Source organism: Chiloscyllium plagiosum, chromosome 6 (assembly GCF_004010195.1).
Source record: "Chiloscyllium plagiosum isolate BGI_BamShark_2017 chromosome 6, ASM401019v2, whole genome shotgun sequence".
Classification (NCBI taxonomy): Eukaryota; Metazoa; Chordata; class Chondrichthyes; order Orectolobiformes; family Hemiscylliidae; genus Chiloscyllium; species Chiloscyllium plagiosum.
Genome location: NC_057715.1, coordinates 64430392 through 64443517, shown reverse-complemented (window position 1 = coordinate 64443517; position 13126 = coordinate 64430392). Strand labels below are relative to the sequence as shown.

At 41.0% G+C, this 13126-nt stretch overlaps 1 protein-coding gene across 1 annotated transcript in view; it reads left to right on the top strand.

Annotated features, from left to right (window-relative positions):
• Window positions 1-13126, top strand: part of LOC122551055 (RPA-related protein RADX-like) — an 88982-nt gene that overhangs the window by 41454 nt on the left and 34402 nt on the right. Inside the window, exon 6 of the mRNA XM_043692698.1 lies at window positions 8309-8428. Coding sequence (XP_043548633.1) covers window positions 8309-8428 — 120 coding nt within the window. The remainder of the gene's footprint in view (window positions 1-8308; window positions 8429-13126) is intronic.

Sequence of the window (13126 nt, the reverse complement as noted above, 5' to 3'; positions counted from 1 at the left end):
TCAGTTAACAATATTAATACAAGGGAAAGTAATTGTGTATTTTCAACGTCCTTGTACTTAATAACAATTTGGTTAGCATGGTTTTGTGAAGGGCAGGTCGTGCCTCACAAACCTTATTGAATTCTTTGAAAAGTTGACGAAGGAGGTTGATGAGGGGAAAGCGGTAGATGTGGTATATATGGATTTTAGTATGGCGTTTGATAAGGTTCCCCATGGTAGGCTACTGCAGAAAATACGGAGATATGGCATTGAGGGTGAGTTGGAGGTTTGGATTAGGAATTGGCTGGATGGAAGAAGACAGAGGGTAGTAGTTGATGGCAAAGTTTCTTCATGGAGTGCCGTCACTAGCGGTGTTCCGCAAGGATCTGTTTTGGGACCATTGCTGTTTGTCATTTTTATTTCTGACCTGGAAGAGGGGTTAGAAGGTTGGGTGAGCAAGTTTGCGGATGATACGAAAGTCGGAGGAGTTGTTGACAGTGAGGAAGCATGTGGGAGGTTACAGCAGGATATAGAGAAGCTGCAGAGCTGGGCAGAAAGGTGGCAAATGGAATTCAATGTAGCTAAGTGTGAGTTGATTCACTTTGGGAAGAATAACAAAAAGATGGGGTACTGGGCTAATGGTCGGATACTTGGTAGTGTGGATGAGCAGAGGGATCTTGGTGTCCATGTACACAGATCTCTGAAAGTTGCCACCCAGGTAAATAGTGCGGTGAGGAAGGCATATGGCGTACTGGCTTTTATTGGTAGAGGAATTGAGTTCCGGAGTCCTGAGGTCATGATGCAGTTGTATAAGACTCTGGTACGGCCGCATCTGGAATATTGTGTGCAGTTTTGGTCGCCATACTATAGGAAGGATGTGGAGGCATTGGAACGGGTGCAGAGGAGGTTTACCAGGATGTTGCCTGGTATGGAAGGAAAATCGTATGAGGAAAGACTGAGGCACTTGGGGCTGTTTTCACTAGAGAAAAGAAGGTTTAGGGGTGACTTGATTGAGGTGTACAAGATGATTAGGGGGTTAGATAGGGTCGACAGTATGAACCTTTTTCCGCGTATTGAGTCGGGTATTACAAGGGGGCATAGCTTTAAATTAAGGGGGGGTAGATATAGGACTGATGTTAGGGGTAGGTTCTTCACTCAGCGAGTCGTTAGTTCATGGAATGCCCTGCCAGTAACAGTGGTGGACTCTCCCTCTTTATGGGCATTTAAGAGGGCATTGGATAGGTATATGGAGGATAGTGGGTTAGTGTAGTTTAGGTGGGCTTGGATCGGCGCAACATCGAGGGCCCAAGGGCCTGTACTGCGCTGTATTCTTCTATGTTCTATGTTCTATGTTCTATGTTCTAATGCTGGCAATGTGCATGCTGTCCTGCTCCAGCTTTATGATTCAAACTATTGTTATAATACTAGACTGTGCTTTTTAGGTGAAATAAAGATCAACAACAGCTGCCTACAAATTTGTGTATGTATGATGGGACATTTTAAAAATTCAAAAATTTCCATTGTTTCTTGTATAAAATTGATACTGTAACATACTAATTTTGATAATTTCACAATAATAATCAGCTGCATTCGGATGTAGGTTTGCTCGTTGAGCTGGAAGGTTCATTTCCAGACATTTTGTCACCCTACTAGGTAACATCTTCAGTGGGCCTCCAGGCGAAGCACTGTTCATGATTCCTATTTCTGTTTGTGTTTCTTTGGGTTGGTGATGTCATTTCCTGTGGCGATGTCATTTCCGGTTCTTTTTCTCAGGGGGGTGGTAGATGGAGTCTAACTCGATGTGTTTGTTGATAGGACTTATTGCATGAGAATGGCATTCCAACCGGAAATCTATCAACAAATACATCGAGTTAGATACCATCTACCCCCCCATGAGAGAAAAAGAACAGGAAATGACATCACCAACCCAAAGAAACACAGAAAGCAGGAATCATGAACAGTGCTTCTCCTGGAGGCCCACTGAAGATGTTCGCTTGTAGGGTGACGAAACATCTGGAAATGAACCTTCCAGTTCAGCGAGCAAACCTACATCCAGAACCTCAACCTGAGCTACAAATCTTCTCAAAACTCGCGAGCTGCATTCTCCTTGAAACAAGACAGCAAGCAAAGTAACCTTAAAAATTCAGGTATGCTGGCTGATCATCTCTGATCATATTGCAAGAGGTGTGTGTTTAATAGCTTCCAGTCTATCCACATAGATATTTACTGCACGACAAAGGTTAAAAGACCATGGCGAACCCAAAGTTAACTACGTAAAGTCGCATTTTTCCAAATGTCCCCTTTTTTATTAAAAAAAAACTTATCTGAAAATAATAGTGCAAATACATGCAAATACATGCAACTAGAACTGCCAATAATACAACCAATCACTCCTTTCGTATGTCCCCCACCCTGTTCATCAGAATAAATACCACCTTTTCACCACTGCTTTCAGTTCTGATGAAATGCCACTAGACTTGAAACATTAGCTGTGTTTTCTCTCCACAGATGTTAGATTAGATTAGATTACTTCGGCCCAACAAGTCCACACCGACCCTCCAAAGAGCAACCCACCCAGATCCATTCCCCTACACCTAACACTACGGGCAATTTAGCATGGCCAATTCACCTAACCTGCACATTTTTGGACTGTGGGAGGAAACCCACGCAGACACGGGGAGAATGTGCAAACTCCACACAGTCAGTTGCCTGAGGCGGGAATTGAACCCGAGCCTCTGGCGCTGTGAGGCAGCAGTGCTAACCACTGTGCCACCGTGCCGCCCAGACCTGCTGAATTTCTCCAGCAATTCTTGTTTTTCTTTGTTTCAACTCATTGTATTTGTGGCAGATGGGTTTTCTCACTGACATTTCAAGGAAACTTAATTGTTGACAATATAGTACCTCAGGCAGGCGTTGACATCACTAGTAGTTTGATTCCAGTGAAAGTTCTTTCTTGTTCTGCGCCATAACACAACATTGCATCCTCAACAGCGAGATTACACAAAAATTCACATTTTGATGACAAGTTAGGCAGACCTTTACTAAATAATTCACAAATATAATAAATTATTGCACTTCTTTCACATCTGTTGCACTCTGCATCTCTTTATTGATCTCACTTTCTCAGATCCAGGTGAAGTCTTTTCGCTGTTAGTTCATAACCTATGTACTTGATTTCGTCCATCTTCAATTGCATCTTTTTCAAGTTCATCCGACGAACTCTCCCCAACAGTGTCATCAGATTCTGCAATGGTGACTTCCATTGTGTATCCACGATTGAGTATGTCATCTACAACAAGTTCCACTCCAGGAGGTAACAGAAAATAGGAGCAGGAGTGGGCCATTTGCTCCTTCGAGTCTGCTTCCAATTCATTATGATCAGTCCTACTTTTCCCCCATACCCTTTTATCTTTTTAGTCCTAAGTGCTGTATCCAATTCCTTGAAATCATACAATATTTTTCCCTTGAAAACTTTCTTTGGTAGAAAATTCCATAGCTTCACCTCTCATTGGGTGAAGAAATTTATCCTCATCTCAGTCCTAAATGGTTTACCCCATATCCTTAGAAGATCATTCATGATCTCAAATTGTCCACATATTCTTCAGGAGCAGCAGAAACACTATACTTAATGCACAACCATTTGTATCTCCCAAATGGCATCCCGAATGAAGTTAGGAATCTGCTACTTTTATCGAGCTTCACTCTCTGTGCGCCCTTTGCATTGGCGTTAATGAGGACCTTTGCCGGAGTAAGTTGTGGAAACATTTCTTCAATGGTTGGCATTGGGGTAGTCAGATTCTTTGAAGCTTTTTGTTTTGAGATCCTTTAATTCTCATAGGATCATAGAGGTTTAGAGCATGAGAAAGGCCCTTTGGCCAAAGGAGTCTGCATCTGTCAAAAACAGCCACCTAATTATTCTAATACCATTTTCCAGCACATGGCCTATAGCCTTGTATGCCTTTGCATTGCAAATGTACATCTAAATGTTAAGTTATGAAGAATTTTGTCTCTACCATCCTTACAGGCAATTGGTTCCAGATTCCCAGCACCCTTTTGGTGAAAAAGGTTTTCTTCAGAACCCCGCTTAAACTTTCTGCTCTTTATCCTTAATCTATGGCCCTTGGTCATTGATCCTTCCACCATGGGAAAATGTTTCTACTTGTCTACCCTGTCTATACCCCTTATAATTTTGTATAACTCAAACGTGTCCCTCCTCAGTCTCCTCTGCTTTAAAAAAAGAACTGATCTATCCAATCTGTCTTCATATAACTTTGCTGCATATCACAAATGAAAGAAATGTTACTTCCTGAAAGCCCAATTAGTGTGCAACAATAGTAACTCATCATGCAGCTCCATATCTTGCATCTTGGCAGGGGTTATGATGGCTCCAATCCAGGATAATCCATCTCCTGTGACAGCAGTATTTCACCCATACCTACAAATGTAAGGATGGCTTCTAGGTGACAAGTGCTATCCACTGAGTGCATGGCATATGACTCTGGTTTACAACACTTGGACAGTTAGGTCTCTCAGAATACAGGGAGAACTAGCCATTTGGATACAGACCTGGCTCAAAGGTAGAAGACAAAGGGTGGTGGTGGAAGGTTGTTTTTCAGACTGGAGGACTGTGACCAGTGGAGTGCCACAAGGTTTGGTGCTGCGTCCTCTATTTTTTGTCATTTGGATGCGAGCATAACAGGTATAGTTAGTAAGTTTGCAGATGACACTAAAATTGGAGGTGTAGTGGACAGCGAAGAGGATTACCTCAGATTACAACAGGATCTGGACCAGATGGGCCAATGGGCTGAGAAGTGGCAGATGGAGTTTAATTCAGGTAAATGGGAGGTGCTGCATTTTGGGAAAGCAAATCTTAGCAGGACTTATACACTTAATGGCAAGGTCCGAGGGAGTGTTGCTGAACAAAGAGACCTTGGAGTGCAGGTTCATAGCTCCTTGAAAGTGGAGTCGCGGGTAGATAGGATAGTGAAGAAGACGTTTGGTATGCTTTCCTTTATTGGTCAGAGTATTGAGTACAGGAGTTGGGAGGTCATGTTGCGGGTGTACAGGTTAGGCCACTGTTGAAATATTGTGTGCAATTCTGGTCTCCCTCCTATCAGAAAGATGTTGTGAAAGTTGAAAGGGTTCAGGAAAGATTTACAGGGATGTTGCCAGGATTGGAGGATTTGAGCTATAGGAAGAGGCTGAACAGGCTGGGGCTGTTTTCCCTGGAGCATCGGAAGCTGGGGGGTGACCTCATAGAAGTTTACAAAATCATGAGGATAAATAGACAAAATCTTTTCCCTGGGGTGCGGGAGTCCAGAACTAGAGGACATAGGTTTAGGGTGAGAGGGGAAAGATATAAAAGAGACCTAAGGGGCATCCTTTTCACGCAGAGGGTGGTACGTTTATGGAATGAACTGCCAGAGGATGTGGTGGATGCTGGTACAATTGCAGCATTTAAAAGGCATTTGGATGGGTGTATGTATAGGAAGGGTTTGGAGGGATATGGGCTGGTTGCTGGTAGGTAGGACTAGATTGGTTTGGGAGATCTGGTAGGCATGCACGAGTTGGACCGAAGGGTCTGTTTCCGTGCTGTACATCTCTATTACTCTACGTGCAAAGTATGCAAACAATCAGATGTGCTCCCACAACATTTGAGAGAGCTGGCTATTGGCGCATTGAAACAGTGATTTCACTGATTAGAATTCTCTGGAGGAGCTTCTCAATACTCAAGTGAATGGGTCTCGAGGTCACGTGTTCCACTCTATATTTCGCAACTTTACCAAATTGATGGGACTATACAAGCCCTAAACTATCTGACAAGAAACTGAGAAAGAACCGCACAAGGAAGTGGATGTAGTTGAGGAGGAAATGAGTGACAACCTCTTTCTACCCAAGCAGAAGAACTAATTTGAGTATAATGCAAATCCAAATCTCTCATTCACCAAACGTTTCAGTCTGCTCACTTTTGCACTTTCACTGGCCTTCACATTTTCTTCCTGGCTGAAACACAAAAATAAAAACCACTACAAAATAAACATTCCAAACTAAATTTATAAATTAACTTGTGACATGGTGCATGCAAAAGTAATCTAAACACTCTTGAGTATTGCCTTCTTATGTCTTCCTTGTAACTTTGCCTGTTGCTGCACCTCTTATGTAATGCTACCCAGATAGCTACAACATGGTGAGAGGAAAGCTGCTGACTTTCACTGAGGACATTGCATATGGCCTTGGTGGATGGCTGAACTTCAATTCACAGTAGCCTGAGTTTGCAGGTAACACCAAAAAACTGTAAGAATGACATGCGGGAGGTAAACTTATGCACCGTGGAGCTACTGTTACTTCTTGAAGTGGCCCCTCAGCAATTCTAGTAATCTGCTCATGATTGCAGAAAGCTAAGCTTGTAAAAGTTTAAATTCCCCTGCAAACACTCATTCTTTTGGTGGAAGCTGTTTGTGCAACAAGGGAAGTAAACAAATTGACTGTAATAGAATTGGCCACTGCTGGTCTTGGAAAGGAGGAGCTCCAAGCTATGTGTAAAGCCCAGTGTCAAATTGGACCCGGATCCATCCATTTTCCTTGACGGTGAACACGTGCTTTCTAACAGGCTTCCTAAAGCACCAAATATTTTATTCTTCGTACCAACTCCTGTAGCCTGACGCATCAGAAAGCTGTTTTCAGTCCCCTGCAGCAGAAATCTTACAAGATATATGCAGAGTCGCTGTCTGGATATTTTCTAATCAATGTATTCAGAGATGTTATTGCACACCACTAGAGAGTTGGGATGTGATCCTGGGCCTCCAGAGGGAGGGACACTACCAATGTGAAACAAGATCCCAGAGTCAGTATCTGAACAGGTGGCTACATATACGTTATGGTATACGTTCAGCACCATTTAAAAAAAAAATTCCTGCTGACTGGCCTGACGGGAAAGAAAGTTAGAGGTGCACACTTGCACTATCTGTGGCATATAAATCAAGTATTTTGTGGTATGAGGGCTAAGGAGGAATATAAGAACAGGTTTGGGACTGAAAACACCTTAATCTTTAATGGTTTCAACTTTGCTGCTTGCCATGACCTTTTTAATAGTTGCCTGCATAGTCTCCTCAATGAAGGTGAAAGCATTCAAGTGTGATTTGTTTTCTTGTTAATTCTTGCTGTATTCAGTTTTGTGACACCTTCTGCAAAAAAGGAGGAACTGTGTCAGCAAATGTGTGGCTAGTATGGCTGTGATAATTGAATAAATGTCAGTATGTGCAAACTGAGATGTGGGTATCAGACTTGCAAGAAATTAAATTTCAGCCATGAACAATAACTTTAAATAGAGGTAGCAAGTATTGATTTTGGGTTGTCAGGTAAATGCATACAAAAAATTCTTAAAAGATTTTTCAAACAAATGCATGAGAAACTGCATTAATTTTGGCATCCAAAATGTCTGCACAATAAGCCTACTTACTATAACTTCTATATGATTTCCCATTCTAACTTAGTGGACCTGGCATTTGCAGACTATATGCTTGAACTTGCTTTATTCGCTTTGTGAAATTATTGTTCGTTTTGTCAGATAATTCATTATTAGGATTTAGATTCTATGATCTAAATATTCAAAAGTTGAAATTATTATACAGTATATTGCATTGTTAGTCAGACATTTTCAGTGGGGCATAACCCAGGGAAGTCCACGACAGCAGATAGCTAATTGGATACTGTACACAATTTTATTTTGCAGCAAAGCCATGTTGCTGGGAAGTTGTTGGTGAGGGTGCCATTTGATCAAAAATGGAAGTGTTGCACTTTGATTAATCTTGACACATTGAATATTACTGTCTAGGTTTGACTCCCACAAATGAGGCCCCTTTGGCTAAACAGTGCTGTGCCTCCAGTATGTGAGACCTTCTCCCTCCAAAATAAGTGCTATTTTCTCCTTACTATCTTCCTACATGTGTTCAGGATGCAACATGAAGAAAAAGAATCACTGTAAAATATTCTGCATTCTTTGAGTATTGTGCATTTTATACACATTAGAATACTTTTCCAACTGTCCTTACAGAAGTATCACTTCCTCCAGGGGATGAGTATTTGCTTATCTTAGAGTTTGGTTTTAAGTCAAAATAGTTGGCATAAAGTAATGGATCTGGAACTTGGCACAGGATCAGCATTGTCAATCTATAATGTTATGATTTTCCATGTATTTTTGGTTAAATTTGGTATGTCAGAGATGGATATCATTTGAAGGATGAAGAAAGTGCTACAAAATAGTTAATTCTTTCAGAAGTAATGGCATTTGTGAAGTTGGTAAATATTTATTTTGTTTTGTACATACAAGATGATGATGCTTTTTGGGTTCGACGGTTTGTTGAGATGATAGATCAAACAAGCACAAAGCCATTTATTCTGGAACTTTATTGCACTTCCCAACCAGACATCTACAATCAACTACATCCAGGTACAAACTTGGAAGAGTTTGTCACAATTTAATATTTCTTAGTTGTACTGTAACCATACATGGTAAATTACCAGGATAAATGCAATTTTGAGAAATGGCCATGTGATACTCCCAAGGTCCATTGACTTTATATATACAATGCTACTTAATGTATTTTTTTCCACAGATGTCAGAACTCACTGTTGTTTTCTCCTGCTGAAAACAAACCCATATAGAAGTTCCCCCTTTTTTTTTAAATGCCACTTCATTATTATTTACTAAACTTCTAATATGTTTCTCTGGGTGCTCATACTGCTTCCTTCTGATCAGCTTACAAAATTGTCTTTATGAATTCCAGTCTTCAAAAAAAATTGTTCTCTTCTTCCACTCTTATTTCATCCACAATCTTTAAATATGATGGGATTGTCCAAATTATTACCATCTTCTTCAGTTTTACTTTTTTCACATTCTTTGCAGCCTTCCATCCCATTTGACTAGCTGAACTTCCAATCTGACAAATTTTTATCCACTTGTGGAACATGGGTGTCACTGGCTGGACACATTTACCGCTCATCCCTCGCTGCCCTTGAGATGGTGGTGGTGAGTGGCCTTCTTGAGCTGCTGCAGCCAAAGTGCTGTAGGTTGACCCACAATGCTCTTAGTGTTTATTTGACTCATCAGTTGAGGTTTTGGTCACTGGTGACCCTGCAGGATATTGGTAATGGGGATTCAGTGATGGTAATACCATTGAACGTCAAGGGGTGGTGTTTAAATTGTCTCTGATTGAAGTTTGTCATTTCCAAGTATTTGTGTGGTCTGTATTCCTGATGAAGGGCTTTTGCCCGAAACGTCGATTTTGCCTGTCCTCGGATGCTGCCTGAACTGCTGTGCTCTTCCAGCACCACTGATCCAGAATGTATTTGCCACTTGTCAGTCCAAGCCTAGATATTGTCCAGACCTTGTTGCATTTGAACATGGACTGCTTCAGTATCTGAGGAGTTGCAAAAGGTTATGAAAATTATATAATCATTGGTGAATATCCCCACTTCTAACCTTATGATGTAGGGAAAGTCATCGATAAAACAGCTAAAGATTGTTGGGCCTAGGATGCTATCCTGAGCAACTCCTGCAGAGGTGCCCTCGAGCTGAGATGACTGACCTCCAGTACCCACAACTATCTTCCTATGTGTCAGCTATGACACCAACCAGCGGAAAATTTGCCCCCGATACCTATTCATTCCAGTTCTGCTCGGGTTCCTTGATGCCATGTTCAGTCAAATGCAGCCTTAATGTCAAGGGCTGTCACTCTCACGTCACCGCTGGAATACATCTCTTTTGTCCATGTTGAACAAAGGCTGTAATGAGATCAGTTCTGAGAATGGATCACTGGACCTGAAGCCTCTTTCCATAGCTGCCCTCAGATCTTCTGAGTTTTTCCAGCAATTTCTGCTTTTGTTTCTGATTTCCAGTATCCACAGTTATTTCAGTTTTTATTTACCATGCAGGAAAGTGGAGTCGTAGATAGACAGGATAGTGAAGAAGGCGTTTGGTATGGGAGGTGGGAGTTGGGAGGTCATGTTGCAGCTGTATAGGACATTGGCAGGCCACTTTTAAAATATTGTGTGCAATTCTGGTCTTCCTGCCATAGTAAGGAAATTGTGAAACTTGAAAGGGGTCAGAAAATATTTACAAGGATGTTGCCAGGGTTAGAGTGTTTGAGCTATAGGGAGAGGTTGAATAGGCTGGGACTATTTTCCGTGGAGCGTCAGTAGCTCAGGGATGACTTTGTAGAGGTTTATAAAAATCATGATGGGCACGATAGGTTGAATAGATAAGGTCTTTTCCCTCGGGTGGGGGAGTTCAAAACTAGAGGACGTAAGTTTAAGGTGAGAGGGGAAAGGTTTAAAAGGGAGCAAAGGGGCAACATTTTCTCCCAGATGGTGGTGCATTTATGGAATGAGCTGCCAGAGGAAATGGTGGAGGCTGGTACAAATGAAACATATGAAGAGCATTGAAAGGCTGTAAATTTTCTTTGTTCTTTGTATGGGTATATGAATAGGAAGCGTTTAGAGGGATATGGGCCAAAAGCTGGCAAATGGGACTAGGTTTATTTTAGGATATCTGTTCGGCATGGATGAGTTTGACTGGAGGGTCTTTCTTCATGCTGTATAGCTCTATGACTCTCCCTCTCAACCACTCCCCTTGCCTGAGGTATGGTGGCCCTCAAGCTACATCACCACCAGTCATCTCTCTTTAATGAGAGAGCAGACCTGTGATCTGGTAAGACTGGTGACATGACTTGACGTTCCCTTTTTGGAAATGTACCTGAGCTATATCGATCAATCTACTCTTTAAAGACAATCTGCTGTCCCTTTTTTACCTTGCAAATCTTGGATTCTAGTTTACCTCTGACAAATCTGTCCTCATCCTCTCGTTCAATTAAGTACTTTTGTTCTAGATTGCTGCTGGTCATTTTTTATGCCGAACCTAAACTTAAATGTTTCCTTACTGTTGTTAATTTACTTGACCCATTTCATTCCCTAGAATCACATCCAGCGATGCCTCCTTCTTTGTGTTCTACGGAAGAAATATTAACTCTTTACTTTCCCTCTGCACAAATGCTATCAGACCTGCTGAGTTTCTTCAGAATTTTCTATTTTTATTTCAGATTTCCAGTACCCTTAGTATTTTTCTTTTTTATGCCTCGTTTCTTGTTTGGCCAGATAAATACTCATCTCAAAAATTCTCCTGAAAACTGTAGAAACACTTTCCCATTCTGGCCTTTACACTGTTCCTCTACAAACGATTACAATGTGATGAAAATTTCCCATTAAGATCGTTATAGTTATCTTTCTGTAATTGCCTTGCAAATTTGTGCCTCTAGATTGTTCCCAGTAGTTTGTAGCCGATAGAACGCAAACGATAGTGTGATGATACCACTATTGTTTCTTAATTCAAGCAAAATAATTGCATTCCTCAACTTTATATTTCACACAGCCTGTAATATTTTTATTGATAACACTGCCAAACTTCCTCCATTCTTTACTTCCCTACTTATCCTGAATACTTTGGCTAAATTTTCATCTGATTGTGTGGAGGCCCATTTTGGTATCTTTTGTTTTCCAGGAATTTGATTTTTACACTGCATTCACAATCCTGTATCCTTTCCCTTTTAGCCTATTTGCAGGTCAGAAAAGTGCAAGAAAAGATTATAACGCAACACACAAACACAAATTATAAATGAGAGTCAAGTGCAAACAAGATAAATGTTTTGTTTAGAAGTTCAGGTCAGTCTAAGAATTCTATGAAGAGTAGACAATGGGATGTTGCAGCCATTAGCATTTATGTAGATAGGTGAACAGTTCATTTTGCTTGGCTTTACAGGTCAAAGATTATTGTGATGTTTCCTTTTGACTGCAGTTTCACCAGAGTGAGAGAACTATTTTATCTGCAGCACAGGGATGACTGAGGATTTTCTCAGCTATGACCTTCACAGCACACATCTTTGCCCACAAGCAAACACACACTATACATGGAATCAATTTTTAATCTTTGTTCTTTTGTAATCTTGAAAGGGGAAAGAACACCCCAATCTTTCTTTCTCCCATCATGTTCACAGTCTGAGAAAACATACAGAAGGTTGTAGTTCAGTTTGCTGTGCGTTTCCCTCTTTTGAAATCATTCTTATCGAATCTTCTTTGACACTGACAGGTATATTCCAACGTTTCCATCAAGGTTGAAGATAATTCACCCAGGTCTTTGAGACAGTTATTCACAACTTACATCCTGCCATTTCTTTGGATGTATTTCCTATATCTGAAAAGCAAATGTTGTAATTAATACATTCAACATATTCATAGGTGATCTGGGGTTATGATCCTTCAATGTGACACCTGATAATATCACTTTAAAGATTTCCAAGTCTTGTTGGACATTCACTATCTCCAGCTTTTCATCTTTTAGAAAGTCCTCTATTCTACTATTTTTACGTCCAAACCAAATCTCCTCCATTTGTCAGTTTTGCCCATTCACTTAATCTATTACTATCACCTTGGACTTCTTTATTTCCATCGAGGTGATATGGTGGCTCAGTGGTGAGCACTGCTTCCTAACAGTTTCAGGGATCCGGTTCAATTCCAATCTTGGGTGGCTGTTTGTGTGGAATTTGCACATTCTCCCTGTATCTGTGTGGGTTTCCTCTGGGTGCTCCGGTTTCCTCCCACAATCTGGAGATGAGGTGAATTGGCCATGCTAAATTGCCCATTGTGTTCAAGGATTTGCAGGCTTAGGTGGATTAGCCACAGGAAATGCAGAGCTACAGGAATAGGGTAGTGGGGTTGGGTCTGGGTGGGATGCTGTTTGGAGGGTCAGTGTGGACTTAATGAGTCAAATGGCCATCTTCAACACTATAGGGATTCTATGATCTATGCACTTGCATTGCTGCTGATCTTTGTGTCAGCAAAGTTGTGTGTGGTTTTCCACGCCATCATTTTAGTTTTTGATAGATGTAATGAATAGTTGAGAACTTAGTACAAATCATTGTGGGACACCACTAGGTACATTCTGCCAAATAAAGTAACTTCCTATTATTCTTAATCTTTGTCTCTTGCCACTCTGTCAATTTCCTAACTAAGTCAGTATTTCATGCTTTACTTAGCTAGCGGTCTCTTTTCTGGGATTTTATCAAATGCACTCAAAACATCCATATGAATTACACTA